Genomic DNA, 17,737 nt, shown 5'->3' on the forward strand with positions numbered 1-17,737 from the left:
CCCTTGAGAATAGGCTCCTCCCTTCCCCCTGAGGACAGGCCTCCTCTCTCAGCTTTTGGCTTGGCTTCTGCCCTGCTTGGGCAAGTGTTACAAAGCATTTTTAGTTCTGCTGGTAAGTGCCCAGAGGCACCCTGCTCTGCCAGCAAGCCTCCTGCCCAAAGGCACTCAGCTGTCTCACTCCATGGGTTGGCTCACCCACTGTAGCCTCCTTGCTTGGTGGAGTTAGAAGGCCACTGTGCCATCTTGTCCTTGTCTCCTGGTTCTCCTGCTCACAGTTTCTCTGCTGAGCTTGCCACTGCTTCTTGTTGTCTCAAGCCTTCTCTGGTGTTAACAGAGCTCTGCCTCCTGGGTCTAGGGGGTTTTCAGCACAGGTACCCCAGGTCCAAAAGATTCACTCCACCCTTCTTTCTTGGTGGTAGTAAGGTCCCCTCTTCCAACCTCTGGGATGGCAAATTTTAAGTGATCATTTAAACAGGATGGCAAAGCTGAACCATCCCTTCATTAGGGTTCCATACACCTTATTTGCTTGGTCCCACCCCAGCAACGGTTCCATGCACCTTATTTGCATTGCTAGCTAGCTGTCCTATCCCCTTCATGGGCCATAATCACCTTATTTGCATAGTCCCACCCAATCACCTTGTGGGCGTTATAAGACTATGCATGGCTAAAAGAGCTGTATTAAGTAACACACTGCACAGCAGTAGTTTATTTAGAGACTGAAGCCAGACAAGAGTATGGGTGGAAAGAAGAGATGGATAATGAACAGGTAAACAAACACAACAATTTCAGGTATGGATAAGTGCTATAAAGAAGATAAAATGCTGCATGTACTTCCACAGTAGTCAAAACAGACTGGTACTGGTACAACAGATACGTAGACCAATGGAAAAGAATTGAGAATCCAGACTTAAATCCATCCACATATGAGCAGCTGATATTTGACAAAGGCCCAAAGTCAGTTAAGTTGGAAAAGACAGTCTTTTTAACAAACGGTGTTGGCATAACTGGATATCCATCTGCAAAAAAATGAAACAAGACCCATACCTTATACCATGCACAAAAACAAACTCAAAATGGATCGAAGACCTAAATATAAAACCTAAAACAATAAAGATCATGGAAGAAAAAATAGGGACAACGCTAGAAGCCCTAATACATGGCATAAACAGAATACAAAATATTACTAACAATGCAAAAGAGAAACGAGATAACTGGGAGCTCCTAAAAATCAAACACCTATGCTCATCCAAAGACCTCACCAAAAGAGTAAAAACATTACCTACAGACTGGGAAAAAGTTTTTAGCTATGACGTTTCTCATCAGCATCTGATCTCTAAAATCTACATGATACTGCAAAAACTCAACTACAAAAAGACAAATAACCCAATTAAAAAATGGGCATATGAATGGACGCTTCACTAAAGAAGACATTCAGGTGGCTAGCAGATACATGAGGAAATGCTAACCATCATTAGCTACGAGAGAAATGCAAATCAAAATTACAATGAGATTCCATCTCACTCCAACAAGGCTGGCATTAATCCAAAAAACACAAAATAATAAATGTTGGAGAGGTTGTCGAGAGACTGGAACACTTATACACTGCTGGTGGGAACGTAAAATGGTACAACCACTTTGGAAATCAATTTGGTGCTTCCTTAAAAAACCAGAAATAGAACTACCAAACAATCCAGCAATCCCACTCCTTGGAACATATCCTGGAGAAATAAGAGTCTTTACACGAACAGATATGCACACACCCATGTTCATTGCAGCACTGTTTACAATAGCAAAAAGTTGGAAGCAACTAAGGGTAATTATGAGTCCAAGAGACAGAAAGGGCCACATAAACCACAAACTACATCAGCATAAGAACAGAAGAACTAGATGGTGCCCAGCTACAACCGATGACTGCCCTGACAGGAACACAACAAAGAACCCCTGAGGGAGCAGGAGAACAGTGGGATGCAGACCCCAAATTTTCATAAAAAGACCAGACTTAATGGTCTGTCTGAGACTAGAATGACCCCAGAGGTCATCGTCCCCAGGCCTTCTGTTAGTCCAAGACAGGAACCATTCCTAAAGCTAACTCTTCAGACAGGGATTGGACTAGACTATTGGATACACAATGATACTGGTGAAGAACGAGCTTCTTGAATCAAGTAGACACAGTAGACTATGTTGGCATCTCCTGTCTGAAGGGGAGATGAGAGGGTAGAAAGAGTCAGAAGCTGGCTGAATGGACTTGAAAAGAAACAGAGGAGGGGAGTGTGCTGTCTCATTAGGGGAAGAGCAATTAGGAGTACTTTTTTTTTTTTTTATAGCAAGGTGTTCATGAATTTTTGTATGAGAGTCCAACTTGATTTGTAAACTTTCACTTAAAGCACAATAAAAATTAAAAAAAAAAAAGATAAAATGCTGCACTGTATGTTACTGGTAGAGTGTTCCTTTAACTAGGTTGGTTGGGGAAAGCCTTTCTGACCAGGTGCAGGGCAGAAGAGGAGACCAAGACAAAAGTTCTCGCTGAAGTGTGAACTGCACTGTAATTTATTTTCTATGTCCAGAAAAAAATGCATGTATCAGCAATAGAAGTGAAAGCCAGCTTCGGGAAGGTAAATGAGAAGAGGCAGGATAAAAGGCAAAGTCTGATGTGTTCGGAACCACTCTGGGGAACGGGACAGGAATGGTAGGTAAGCATTAGGTAAGCATAGGTCACACTACTGCTAAGACAGGTCTACTAAGACTGCTGAGTGGTGAAGAGAAAGTGAACGTGAAACTAGAGCGCAAGCATGGGAGAAGGAAATTAGCCACAACTCCACCTTCTCTTAGGCTAAGACTTTCCAGCCCTCCTTCCCATGCCAGAGAAACCCCTTCACAGACCGCAGCCCAGCCTCTCCGCCGCGCCCCGCAGCCCCAGCTCCCACGCGGTTAACAGGCTCTCGCTCCGCCCCCCGGGGGAACTTCCGCGTCCTTGGCTGCCCCGCCCCCTGGGTGGTTCTGCGCACGCGCGGGGGCCATATTAGCGAGGCTACGCGGGCAGCGGGGGTGGTTTTCCGCCGGCGGAGTAACGCGCTCGGTGTAGATCTTGACTCTTCAGTGTCTTCACTCCGGTGAGCCTTTGCCCCCTGGGGACCCGCGGAAGCTTGGCCACTCTCCTCGTGGGCGGGGGTTGTGAGCGTCGAGACAGAGCTGATCCTGGCCTGCAGCCACTGCCGAGGAACCGCGGGCGCGATGACTCTGCACCGGCCTCGGTGACAGACCCGCGTCCGGGACTTGGCTCCGGCCGGCCACCGTCGGGCTCCCTGCGCGGAGCCTGGTCGGTGGGGACCAGGTCGGGAGCAGGGGAGCGGTGGGCAGGACCACGGAGTGGGCAGGTTCCGCCCCTTGAAGAATCCCGTTCGGTGAAGGTGCCAGTGAACTTAAAGCCGTCCTGTGCCCGGCATCGGGCGTGGAAATCCAGAAAGTTGTTTTTACGCGCGAATGAGATCCTCGGCAGGTCTCCCCTGTTTGTGCTCTCCTGGCTTCTCTGCTCAGGGTTATTCTTACCTTTCACCTGTCCGTTGCAACAGCCTCGTAAACTGGTTACCCTGCTGGAGTGATCTCACCAGCCAGACTGATATTTCCAAAACGCACGTCATTTCTTGTGGCTTGTAGGATCATTTGGTGGAACCTCGTTGCTTAATGGATAAAATTCAGAATTTTTACCTAGACACATGGGCCTTTTGTGACTTTATTTCTGCGTACTGTTCCAGTTTTTTAATTCTCGGTATTCCAGTATTTGGGAACATGGACTTTGGAGTCTGAAGGCTCAGCTTTCCAACTAAGTCCCAGGGCCGTCTTTTGCAGGAATGGTAATGATGATGCCAAAGATTATCCACATAGTTCAGGACTCCGTGTCTGTCTCTGGAGAAAGCCGAAGGTGCTTAACCTGGCATTCAAGGCTCTGCATGGTTTGAATACTTGTTTAGTTCTCTAGCTTCTTTTTCTTTTCTGTTTTTTAGACTTAGGCAATTTTTTTCTTGCCCGCTGAGCTATCCTTTCTGTATCATCGTTCATGCTTTCTTCTGCCTGGAATGCCCTTCCCCTCTTCTTCCTCTTAGGCCTGCGAGTGAGTTCTCAAACTTGTTTCTGCCTCTGCCATCTCTGCTTTGGAGTCACTTTCTGTATCATTTTCTCAAAAAAGTTCTCTCGGGTATTCTTCACCCCTCTTCCTTCCCCATCTTCCACATTGCTTTGTAATTGTCTGTCTGCTTCCCTTACGTGACTACCATACTCTAAGCTCTTATGGGCAGGGTTTGTTTTACCCACTTGGTATTCCAGCATCTAGCATAGTGCCTGGCACTTACCAGGTGCACAGTAAACCTTGGTTGAATGAATGGAGCAAACAAAACGATTTTTTTTTAAAGTCAGAAAATGCTTTTTAAATTGTCAGTTTTGTTTTAATAATGATCATGTTTTCTTTTTGCAGGAATTATATAAAATTCAGAAAACATGGTGAGTTAATACACATGCCAGTTTGTTGTCTGAAAAATAGTGTATTGTTCATTCTTAAATTACGGACGTGCTTGAGAGAATTGAAGTGAAAGGAAAAAGACGGGATGGTATCTTCTTCCTTATTGGTTTCCCCCGACACATTGAACTTTGTATATCAGGATTTGTTTTATAAAATGGTTTGTGGGCTTGCGAGGGCTTGCTTACTTTCAGTAAGTAGGAATCACTGGTATGTTTTTCCTTTGCAGTCTCGAAGATATGACTCCAGGACTACTATATTTTCTCCAGAAGGCGAGTAGAAATTGTTCAGTCTGTCTTAAATAAACTGTTTTTTAAAGTGTTAGGCTTTTAGGGAACAAAATCTACAAACTTTTTTTGTAGTTAAGTTTTTCATCCTTTTTGTACTTTGAATTAAGTACGGTCATCTGGTTGATTATATGCCTCATAGAAGAGTAAAAGTGAGATTCTTATTGGTAGCTTGCCAATATCACTGCTGTTTTATTTGGACCTATAGGATACCAGTGGGCCAAAAGCACAGAGTCTTAGTTTCTTCTGCTTGTGTTTTGTAGGTCGCTTGTACCAAGTTGAATATGCCATGGAAGCTATTGGACATGCAGGCACCTGTCTGGGAATTTTAGCAAATGATGGTGTTTTGCTTGCAGCAGAGAGACGCAACATCCACAAGCTTCTTGATGAAGTCTTTTTTTCTGAAAAAATTTATAAACTCAATGAGTAAGTGAGATCTTTGGAAAGATACTTGTAAAATGTCTCACACTCTTGCATGAGGACCATGTGTTGTTCATTTCATGCTTGGGGCCAAGCACTTAGTGGAGAAACAGCACTGTATAGTGATAAGAGTACAGGCTTAGTAGGCAGATTTGGGTTCAGATCCGTGCTCTACCCATACAAGCTCTGTAACCTTACACTATTAACTTTTCAGAACCTCGTAGTTTTTTGTTTTAGTGTAGTAGTGACTGTTTAATAAAGTAAAATAAGGGCAAAGCACCTAACACAGTGTCTGGCATCTAGCAGGCCTTCAAAGTATTGTTTAGAATGGCTACTCAGGGATTTTGAACTATGTATACTGAGGAATGGACCTCTTCAAGGTCTAGGAACTATTTAGCCAAGTCCTATACACTTAATAGTCCCTGGGTGATACAGTTAACTCTCTTTGCTGCTACCCGAAAGGTTGGAGATTTGAGTCCACCCAGAGGTGCCTCAGAAGAAAGGCCTGGCAATCTGTCTCCAAAAAATCAGCCATTGAAAACTGTATGGAGCATAGTTCTACTCTGACAATGTTATCATGAGTTGGAATTGACTCAGTGACAGCTGGTGGCATACACTTAAACATTAGGCATGCAGGACTTTGCTGCTGACAGCTGGATTTACTAATTAACTTTCCCTTCAGTGGGAGTCCTGTGAAGGCTGGTTTTAAGGGCCTGTTGGTGCTGTCTGCAGAGAAGTGTTATCCCTACCACAGAGCCACTCTTCGGTTCACTCAGCAACTCAAGGGCTTGGCTGAACATAGCGATAGGAGGTACCTAGGCTGTAGGAGCAGCTCTGTAGGAGCTCTTGAGGAGCAGGGGGCAAAGAAAGGAAATGCACCTCATAGCTTGAACCTAGCCCAGGCTTCCTAGGCAGGCTTGCAAAACCCCATGCCCTCATGCCCCCTCAAGCTAAGCCCTAGGAGGTGAGAGTACCACACAGGAGCATCAGGCTGTTTATCTTTCTGTCTGGCAAAACCTTTTTCTTCTACTCTTGCCGACTCTTCAGGATTTACTTTAGCTTCTCATATTAATTTTCTTGCCATGAACACAGGGCAGCAATGACGCATAACACCTCGTTAAGGGTACATTTGTTTCTGTTTCGTGTTGGATGACATTAAACTAAAAGCCTCCTACAAGGATAAAGCATCCGTAGTTTTTGTCTGAAGGGAATAGCGGCTGCGAAGCAAGCATAGTGAATTTCTAATAGAGCATAAAAAGTAATAGAATGCGGGACTCCTTAATATAATGCCTAAATACCCCTTTCAAGCATTTCCCCTGCTGACAGATCAATCTCTTTTCTTTAAGGGACATGGCTTGCAGCGTGGCGGGTATAACTTCGGATGCTAATGTTCTAACTAATGAACTGAGGCTCATTGCTCAAAGGTACAGTCCTAATAGCGTAATTGATGATGGATGAATTAGGTTAGATGTTTCCAAGGAGAGCTCACTTTTGCAAAGGTTAAAGGCATTAAAAATCTATTAATTGAAAATGAGTGTTTTTTTTTTTAACCAAACTTCTGAAGTGTTATTTATCGTAAGGATATTAAGATGTTGACAGGTCCCCTCCTCCTTCCCTCTTCAGGTCACAAGTGCCTGTTGCGTTGTCCCCACAGCATAAATTTCCTTTCAGAGACTGTGCTGTTCAGAGAGTGTCTGGGCCACAGAGAAGACTGATCAGCTGATCTCTTTAAATCCTAGGTATTTGTTGCAGTATCAGGAGCCTATTCCCTGTGAGCAGTTGGTCACAGCACTGTGTGACATCAAGCAAGCTTATACACAGTTTGGAGGTACTAACTGGTTGGGAATTTGATTTAAAAAGGCTAAAATGTTTAATGAATTTGGACCTTTTTAAGATACTAAGAAGGAATTGAAAATTAAACAGGCAGGTGAACACTTTTCATAAACTCCTGCTTTATAAGCTGTCGTGTAACTCATTGTGAATTTTGTTAATAGGATATTGAGAGGCCAAAATAATCTTTTCAAATCTGGAAACAGATTGCTTTTTACATAATAATGAAATTTAGCGCGGATCCCCAGTGTCTTTTTTCCCCCTCCTGACTGTTTCCCAGGCCTAGAAACAAAAGCAGAATTTATGATGGAGCTTATCTGTCATGGCCAGAACACAAAGCAGTTTATGAATGTTTAACTTCACAGGAAAGGGCTTAGCCACCTTCACTGAGCTCAGACAACTGTGAAACAAAATTTAGATTGTTGCTACAATTGACTTTTTTTCTCTTTATTACAGGAAAACGTCCCTTTGGTGTTTCATTGCTGTACATTGGCTGGGATAAACACTATGGCTTTCAGCTCTATCAGAGTGACCCTAGTGGAAATTACGGGGGCTGGAAAGCCACATGCATTGGAAATAACAGTGCAGTGAGTATTTTCGTGGTGTCACAAGATCTAGTGAAGGGTCTAATCATTACTGCAATTAAAGTAGTAATGAGAATAAACAGTATTTTAAGGTAGCTGCCACACACCTTAATGTGATACGGAAAACTGTGATTTCTGTTAGTGACAGAGTTGCTGGTACTACTAATACTGCTGGGGTTTGTTGCCTACATTTATAATGAAAGCAGATGCTAATTTTCAGTTAGAAGTTGTGAAAATAAAGATGTAATTTTTTTCCCCTTCCTAGTTCACAGACCCCCTGAATTCTACCCTGGACCCCTTGGGGATCTGAGGACCCCAGGTTAAAAACTCTGTGGACATTGGCACTCGCCTTTCCAATCCCATCATGTGTTTACCCTCTCTACCGTCAAAACTATATGCTGATTATCATGCTAGTAATAATTTGAGGCATCGTTTTTCTGACCAAGCCATATTCCTAAAGAGTGGAAAAACTTAAAGAAAATTCTATATGCTGATTCTTTATGTTTTTATAGGCAGCTGTGTCAATGTTGAAACAAGACTACAAAGAAGGAGAAATGACTTTGAAGTCAGCACTTGCTTTAGCTATCAAGGTGCTAAATAAGACCATGGATGTTAGTAAACTTTCTGCTGAAAAAGGTAATTCATGTGATCGAGCAGCTACTGTGTTAGGCCTTTAACATGTTATCTAAGTTCATTGAAATAGCAACCCTCTGAGTTAAGTGGCCTTACACCTATCTCCTAAATGAGGGCATGGGGCCTTCACGAGGTTAAGTGACTTGACGAAGGTCAACCTTTTAAGTTGTGGAGCCGCAATCCCACATGACATTCCAAGCTTAGTGACTTAAGGCTGAATGTTGTAAATACTCAGAGATCTGAGCCCTGCTACTTTCAGTTAACAGTTATCAGGATTTCTCATTAATGGTGTCTATGCTTGTTTATACAAGTAGCACCCAACTTATGACAGGGCTCTCTTCCAAAGACTCCGTCGTAAGTCGGTCCTGACTTAGGTCAGATATCGCACTTTTTATTAGCAGCATCTTTATAAATCATAACATTGTACATCTGTGGGTGAACATCTGAGAATGATAACAGCAAATTACATGCTGCAACATTGTATTTAGTACACATTGCTAACAAGATGTACAAAAAAAAAAAGTTGTAAGTGCAGTTAGTCGTAACTCGAATACGTCTTAAGTCGGGGACTACCTGTATATATGATAAAGTGTATGTAGGAAGTTATATATTTGTATAATACACTTTTATCAGAGTTATAACATTAGCGGAGTTGTGTCACCTTTTCCTGTTCTTCTGAATCTACTACTCTCTTAGATTAACCCCATGGTTCCAATTAAGGGATTTAGTTCATGTATAAGTTGTATGACCATGTAAAATGTTAATATTTCTAACATTATTCAAAAATTATAGTAAGTTAGCATATTGGCTCCTGGTAGGAGGCGCTACTCAGTTTTTTCACTACAGAAAAAATTCTTTCCCCTTCAGGTATCAGTCCATTTTTCTTGTCTGTAGCCATGGAAGCTGCTTTCCGTGCCTTTGTTTTGGAAAAGGGATTTTAAAAGTCCTTGAAAAATAAGTGCTATCATTTGTTGAAGATTCTTTCTGAGCCTTCAGAGGTTCCAACAAGGAAATTGTGGTTCTCTCTGATCAGCAGCTAATAGCAGGCCAGCTAGAGCAATTGACTGATTGTACTTTTTCCAAACCCAACCCGTTGCCATCCAGCCGATTCCGACTCATAGTGAGCCTATAGGACGCAGTAGAACTGCCCCATAGGGTTTCCAAGGCTGTAATCTTTATGGAAGCAGACTGCCACATCTTTCTCCCACAGAGCAGCTGGTGGGTATAAACCACTGATCTTTCTGTTAGCAGCTGAGCACTTAACGACTGCACCACCAGGGCTCTTTTTTCCAGGGGAGTGACAAAACAACTGCTAAGAAGATTGGTATGGGCAGGGAGAAGGAAGATATTTAAGTAAAAATAGTAATCAAAACATTACAAGACCCAAGATACTTTGTTCCTATAAAAGTATCCACGAATTGTTAATACATGTAAAACAAGGAAGAATGGTGTGAACTAAAGCCACAGTAACGTGACGAGGTTAAGTTATGATTGCCTATTAAGCTTGTTCACTAAGAATGGCTGCCGATAATACACATATGTGTGTTTATTTCTAGTGGAAATTGCAACCCTAACAAGAGAGAATGGCAAGACAGTAATCCGAGTTCTCAAACAGAAGGAAGTGGAACAGCTGATCAAAAAACACGAGGAAGAAGAAGCTAAAGCTGAGCGTGAGAAGAAAGAAAAAGAACAGAAAGAAAAGGATAAATAGGAGACCAAATCAAGGATTTTATAACTCATTTTGGGCACCATTTCAGTGTAAGACCTGTCCTAATCTTTCACACTGAGAGAGCTTTGACTTTTTTTTTAACTTGTGCAGTGAGGAAATAGGACATTACATGCTGAACTGGGTCCTTGTTATTTCTATTCAGTTGAATACCTTATGGTAATGATTGGTCTTCATGGACATCTTACAAGATTTTTTGTTTGTTTTTTGAATAAAACTTGGAAGAATGGAAATGGTGTATTTACTATATAAAAAAATGTAGCAGTAATTGATAAAGATGCCAGGATGAATATCTTCTTTTCATGCTTTGTTTGTACTGTGGCAACCCTTTAGTTACTTTTAAATAGGGTGTTAAAACTGACAGAAATGTAACCGCTATAAAAAGGGGAAGATGGGAGCTGTGCACTGAAGATTTCCTTTGCTGTCCTTCACCTAGCATCTTGGAGAGTCTGTAGCTGTCTATAGTCTATAGCAGAGAGCTGCCCTCCCCCTAGGCCTAATAAAACAAACAAACAAAAAAACCAAACCCAGTGCCGTTGAGTCAATTCCGACTCAGTGACCCCATAGGACAGAGTAGAACTGCCCCATAGAGCTCCCAGGGAGCACCTGGCGGATTCAAACTGCTGACCCTTTGGTTTAGCACTTAACCACTATGCCACCAGGGTTTCCCTAGGCCTAATAGGATGATACATATAAGGTCTGTCCAGTGGAAAGAGTATGACATTTCCGTTCTGACTGCTGGCAGCCTTCAATGTTGATTTAAAAAATCAGTTGTCAGGTCAATTCCAATTCATGGCAACCTTCCATGCTCCATAGGGTTTGTGATGACTGGTTTTTTTCCGAAGGAGATGGCCAGGCCTTTCTTCGGAGGAGTCTCTGGGTGGGCTCGAACCTCTAATCTTTGAGTTAGCAGCCAAGCGCAATATCAGTCCTTAATATTGATAAAATATAATGGATTGTGGCAGCTATTAATACTTAAAAAATTGTATGTGTGAGCATACACCCAAATGACTATAATAAAACCTGAAAGGTATAGATAAAACGAAGCCCTGTGTACTTACCACCTAGATTAAGAAACAACCAGTACTTTTGAAGCACCTGTATAACCCTTTCGGCTCTCTTTCTACCCTCAAGAAATGATAACCATTATTCTGAGTTGTGTGTTGGTCATGCCTCTTAGCTATGGCTTTTACACTGTTCCATCCCCATTCTGGCTCTCCTCCTTCCACTGGCAGATAGTCCAGGTAGGTCTGCCTGTCGGAGAACTACTCTTTTCACGGTGGGCACAGTCCTCAGGTGGCCAGATGACCCACCTCTGTCTCAGTGATTGAGAATGAACACGTGGACTGAGTGAAGCCAGAATTGATGGAGGGTATGAACTGCCCACAGCCAGCATCCCAACCTGTGTGGAAGATGCAGTATAGTAAGAGAAGTTAGGCAAACAGAAAAGTGCAAACGAGATGAGAATAGTTCAGTTCTGGCTGAAGCGAACTCCACTGATGGACTTTTGCTTGACTGTTGCTGGCTTAGGTTTTTGAGGGCTTTATGATTGACGTGACAGAGCAGTGCTCCTTAAAAGTGTGGTCTGTGGAACGGCAGCTTCAGCTCCAGCTGGGAATTTGTAAGGAATGCAAAGTCTCGGGTCCATCCAGACCTACTGAATAAAAATCTCTGGGGATGGCGCCCAGCAAACTTTGAACACAACGCACAAGTGATTTTTGTGCTAAAGTTTGAGGATCACTTTCCTGCATATTGGACCCCTGATGGTGCAGTGGTTAAGAGCTCAGCTGCTAACCAAAAAGTCAGCAGTTTGAGTCTACCAGCCCCTTTCCCTCTTTAGAAACCCTGTGGGGCAGTTCTACTCTGTCCTATAGGGTCGCTATGAGTCAGAATTGACCAACGGCAACGGGTTAAGGGTTGCTGTATGTCAGAATCACCTGGGAAGCTTCTGAAATTTCTTGTTCCCAGACTGTATGCCATACCAATTAAATCAGCGTCTGGTGTGGGGCCCAGGTATTAGCATTTTTTTTAAAAAGCTTCCCGGGTGATTTCAATGTGCAGCCTGGGTTGCAGGGCCTCCTGGCTTCCAGGGTTTGCCTGATGCAGTCTGAGCAATCTTCATTACAGCAATCTTCATCTGAATGAAAAATCTTCATTCCTTGGGCTATGTATAATTATTTACTTAGGATAAATTTAGTGGTGAGCAGGGGCTCTCCTCCACCAAGACCAAACATTTCATTCTCCATCTGGGCAAAACTCTTGGGTGCACCACCAGCTCAGAAGCACCTTGACACAAACATGAAACTAAAGAGAACTGAAGTTGGAAATCTTCAGTCAAACCTTTAAAGTCAAAATCTTAAGTGTTTTTTTTTTTTTTTTGGTGGATTATAAATCATGCTTTTAAGACATACCTTGTGTCCCTATGTGTAATTTTACATCTGATGTTTTTCTCAATCAGAAAATAAGTGAGATTCTGGAATTTCTACAGTCTAGCACTTTGACAGTGCTGTGAAAACATCTGTTTCAGCAATGCAAAGATATTCCACACTTGGGAAAAAAAATCGGAAAGGGGATTTTTTTTTTTTTATTGACCACTTACCACGATGCTGGTAATTTTAAGTGATAGGGATACATGGGGGGATGAGATGTGTCCTCAGCTCTTAGCTTGCAGTCCTGCAGGAAAAGCAGGGCTAGAACCAACTACTTCAGGTGGAGGAAGTGGCTATATACTAAAGGCCAGGGAGTAAAGGGAGAAGGAACTGCAGGTGCAGAGATCTGGTGGTAAAAAGCTTCATATTTACAGAGAGCAAGTAGCTGAGCAGAGCTACGGCATAGCTTTTTGAGGGAAGATGGTTATTGACAAGAGATAAGATTGGAAATGTCCACTATGGTGAGAAGAAGAAAGCTTTGCAAATCCTGGAGTCTGTTTTATGCAATGCAGAGGTCACTGAGAATTTAGAGTGAAGGAGACAATTACACTCTAACTTGTTTAAAACAATGATTCTGGAAGTCCAGAAGATGGATTAGGTGGGAAGAGACAGCAGGGATACTAGTTAGGAGGCTACCAAAATAGTATGGGGAGGAAGGATGAGGTGAGGGCCCAAGGCAGCAGTAACAGGAATGGAGAAGAGAGGAAGTGCCGAGAGTAAGGGATGAGGGAGAAGGGGTAAAGGATGGCTGCAGACTCTGATTCAAGAGAGTAGTTAACGTCTCATCTAAAAAGGCATTAAATGAACATGATGACGTACTCAAAATGTTCTAATGTCTTTTTTATTATTGTTGTTACAGTGTGAGATCCGATGGCACTGGCACTGGGTTTAGTGTGAGATCAAGTACAGACTAATATCCCTGAGAGGGAAGAACTCTAGAAACGACCTTGCATACAGTTACGCATTGCGGTAAAACCAAACCCAAGGCCCCACCTCCAAATATACCCTTCTACCATTTTAAGGTTCAACTTTTATCCTATAATAGAAAAAAATTATTACAATAGGGATACAAAGTTCATGCTAGTAGAAATCTGAGGACAAATAAACAAAACATCAAAAATAAAAACAGCCTTAATGTTCTTCTAGATGTTTTAGTGGGCATACAGATATGCAGATTTTTTTAACAGGAAAATTCAGTATCTACTCCTCTGTAACGTGCCTTTCTTCACTTGTGATATGATGAGCATTTTTTGTGCCAATATTAATCAGTAACAGGACAGTATTCCATGGTTTGAAGTTTCTTCATATGGTAAAGTTTAACAATGCCCTCTTGATGGTCATTTAGGTTGTTACTAATTTTTATTCATTTGTTAAACAGAGCCATGATTAATATCCATATGGTTAAATCTTTGGAGCTATGTGTAATTATTTCCTTAGGATAAATTTCTATCAGTGGAATTACTAGGTCAATGGTTGTGGACATTTTTGAGGCTTTTGGTACATGTTGTTAAATTATGTCTGCCCTCCAGAAAATTATACTGATTTATACTCCAGTAGGCATGTGTGATAGAATTTTGCAAAACCAACCAATTATTCATTGTAGATACCTTTTTTCAACAACATAAACAGTGACTATACACATAGACCTCGCTGGATGAAATGCACGGGAATCAAATCCTCTACATCTGTGGAAAGAGATAATGAAGAAGCTCAGCATCATTGGTCAGGACAAGGCCAAGGGCCAACTGCAGAACAGACCATCAATTGCTCATACACAAGTTCAAGCTGAAGCTAAAAAAAAAATAAAACAAGCCCATAAGAGCCAAAGTATGACCTTGAGTATATCCCACCTGTATTTAGAGACCATCTCAAAAATAGATTTGTTGCATTGAACACTAATGACTGAAGATCAGATTAGTTGTGTGAAGACATCATACGTGAAGAAACCAAAAGGTCATTAAAAAGATAGGAAAGAAATAAACGACCAGAATTGATGTCAGAAGAGACTCTGAAACTTGCCCTTGAATGTAGAGTAGCTAAAGCAAATGGAAGAAATGGTGAAGTAAAAGAGCTGAACTGAAGATTTCAAAGGGTGGCTCAAAAAGGCAAAGTATTATAAAGAAATGTGCAAAGACCTGGAGTTAGAAAATCAAAAGGGAAGAACACGGTCAGCATTTCTCAAGCTGAAAGAACAGAAGGAAAATTCAAGCCTCGAGTTGCAATATTGAAGGATTCTATGAGCAAAATGTTGGATGACGCAGGAAACATCAAAGGAAAATGGGAGCAATATATAGAGTCACTGTACCAAAAAGAATTGGTCAACATTCAACCATTTCAGGAGGTAGTACGTGATCAAGAACCAATGGTACTGAAGGAAGAAATCTAAGCTGCACTGAAGGCATTGGAAAAAACAAAGCTCCAGGAACTGATAGAATACCAATTGAGATGTTTCAACAAACGTTGGGAGCATTCACTTGTCTATGCCAAGAAATTTGGAAGACAGTTAACTACCTGGCCAACTGACTGGAAGAGATCCATATCTGTGCCCATTCCAAAGAAAGGTGACCCAACAGGATGTAGAAATCATAGAACAATATCATTAGTTTCACATGAAAATAAAATTTTGCTGAAGATAATTCAAAAACGGCTGCAGCAGTACATTGATAGGGAACTGCCAGAAATTCAAGTCGGGTTCAGAAGACTGCATGCAATGAGGGATATCATTACTGATGTCAGATGGATCTTGGCTGGAAGCAGAGGATTCCAGAAAGATGTCTACCTGTGTTTTATTGACTATGCAAAGTCATTTGACTGTATGGATTATAACAAATTATGGATAACATTGTGAAGACTACAAATTCCAGAACACTTAATTGTGCTTATAAGGAACCTGTACATAGACCGAGGCAGTCATTCTAACAGAACAAGGGGATGCTGCATGGTTTAAATTCAAGAAAGTTATGTGTTGGGGTTGTATCATTTCACCATACCTATTCAATCTGTATGCTGAGCAAATACTCCAAGAAGCTGTACTATATGAAGAACGGGGCATCAGGATTGGAAGAAGACCCATGAACAACCTGTGATATGCAGATGACTCACCCTTGCTTGCTGAAAGTGAAGAGGACTTGAAGCACTTACTGATGAAGATCAAAGACTACTGCTTTCAGTGTGGATTACACTTCAATGTAAAGAAAACAAAAATCCTCACAACTGGACCAATAAGCAACATCATGATAAGTGGAGAAAAAAAATTGAACTTGTCAAGGATTTCATTTTACATGGCTCCACAATCAATACCCACGGAAGCAGCAGTCGAGAAATCAAATAACGCCATTACATTGGGCAAATCTGCTGCGAAAGACCTTTTAAAAGTGTTGAAAAGCAAGGATGTCACTTTGAGGACTTAGGTGAGCCTGGCACAAGCCATAGTGTTTTCAATCTCCTCATATGCATGAGAAAGCTGGACAATGAGTAAGGAAGACCTAAGAAGATTTGATGCCTTTGAATTACGGTATTGGTGAAGAATATTGAAGATACCATAAACCGCCAGAAAAATGAACAAATCTGTCTTGGAAGAAGTACACCAAGAATGGTCCTTAGAAGCAAGAATGGAGAGACTTCGATTCATGTACTTTGGACGCATTATCAGGAGGGACCAGTCCCTGGAGAAGGACATCATGCTTGGTAAAGCAGAGGGTCAGAGAAAAAGAGGCAGACCCTCGATGAGATAGACTGATGCAGTGGCTACAACAGTGGGTTCAAGCATAGCAAAGATTGTGAAGATGGCACAGGACTGGGCAGTGTTTTGTTCTGTTGTACACAGGGTCTCTATGAGTTGGAGCCAACTCGACAGCACCTAATAACAGCAACAACATCTAGGAAAATATATCAGTCATTTAGAGTTCTTGCTGTTAGTATAATTGTATAAAGATATTCCCCATTCCAAAGTGTATAGACATTATCCAGTAATTTTGTGGTTTTATCACCTTTATCATATATAATTTTAAAAATATAGTTGTTATCATATTTTCAAAAGGAAATATTTAAATTAATTATGCAATTTAACTCCACGGTTCAGACTTGGGAATTGTCCATTCTTCAGTGACTTCATAATTAAAGAAAATATGAGTCAGAATTGACTCAACAGCAATGGGTTTGGTTCTTTGGTTTTTAAGATATTGTCATCTACCTTTCTTGGTTTATTTATTTATTTTTATTTTTACTTTTTTGGTAACGGCTTTGTGGAGATATAATTTGTCTACCATACAATTCACCCATTTAAAGTGTACACTTCAATGGCTTTGGTATATTTAGAGTTGTGCAACCATTGCCACAATCCACTTTAAAACATTTTTATCACCTCAAAAAGAAACACTGTTACATTATAGCCACCATTTCCCTCAAGTCCCTCCCAACCCTAGGCAACCACTAATCTACTTTTCTGTCTTTATGTTGTTAGTTGCCCTAGAGTCAATTCTGACTCATGTCCATCCCATGTGTTACAGAGTAGACCTGCTGTGTAGGGTTTTCTTGGCTGTAATCTTAATGGAAGCAGATTACCAGGTCTTTTCTTTCATGGTACCACTGGGTGAGTTCAAATCCCCAACCTTTAGGTTAACAGTGGAGAGCAAACTCTTTGCACCATCTACCGGTCTTATTTAGATCTGCCTGTTCTGGACACTTAGTACTATTTATCAATACAACATGTGGTCTTTGGTGACGAGCTTCTTTCACTTAGCATAATGTTTTTGAGGTTCATCCATGTTGTAGAATGTATCAGTAATTCTTTTTTTTTTTTATTGCCAAATAATATTATTTTGTATGGGTGTTTTATGGGTACCACATTTTGTTTGTCCACTTGCCAGGTAATGGACGTTTGGATTTGTTTTTGTTTTTTTACTTTTTGGCTATTATGAATAACACTGCTATGGACACTTGTACACAGTTTTTGGATAGATGAGTGTTCTGATTTATTTTGGGTATATATACCTAGGAGTAGAATTGCTGGGTCATAACTTGGTTTATTTTTAATTCATCTTTATACCGTGTACTCATATTAGCAGTACAGATTTTGAAAGGAATCTGCTTCCACCTATTTTCTCCAATAACAGCAAAGTGAAAATGGGAAATGGGTTGAATATTGGAATAAATATATATGAATTTGTTAATTATTGTTTAAGTAGGTCTCGCAGTTGGAGAGGATGTTCACTTCTTTTCATCTTGGCAGGGAGAATCATTTCTCTAAGTTCCTTTATACTTAACACTACGAGAGGTCAAGCCTTTGATTCTGTACCCAAGAATCTTATGTAATAACA

General features: G+C 41.3%; 1 protein-coding gene across 1 annotated transcript; it reads left to right on the top strand.

The window, feature by feature from the left end:
• The first annotated feature begins 2,999 nt into the window (after positions 1 to 2,999).
• PSMA4 (proteasome 20S subunit alpha 4) lies at positions 3,000 to 10,516 on the top strand. Its single transcript, XM_003413744.4, has 9 exons — positions 3,000 to 3,110; positions 4,469 to 4,494; positions 4,740 to 4,782; positions 5,061 to 5,223; positions 6,564 to 6,641; positions 6,957 to 7,045; positions 7,504 to 7,634; positions 8,144 to 8,267; positions 9,821 to 10,516. The coding sequence occupies exons 2-9, from the start codon at positions 4,492 to 4,494 to the stop codon at positions 9,973 to 9,975; spliced, it is 786 nt and encodes a 261-aa protein (XP_003413792.2). The 5' UTR covers positions 3,000 to 3,110; positions 4,469 to 4,491; the 3' UTR covers positions 9,976 to 10,516.
• The last annotated feature ends 7,221 nt before the right edge of the window (positions 10,517 to 17,737 follow it).

Source organism: Loxodonta africana, chromosome 13 (assembly GCF_030014295.1).
Source record: "Loxodonta africana isolate mLoxAfr1 chromosome 13, mLoxAfr1.hap2, whole genome shotgun sequence".
Classification (NCBI taxonomy): domain Eukaryota; kingdom Metazoa; phylum Chordata; class Mammalia; order Proboscidea; family Elephantidae; genus Loxodonta; species Loxodonta africana.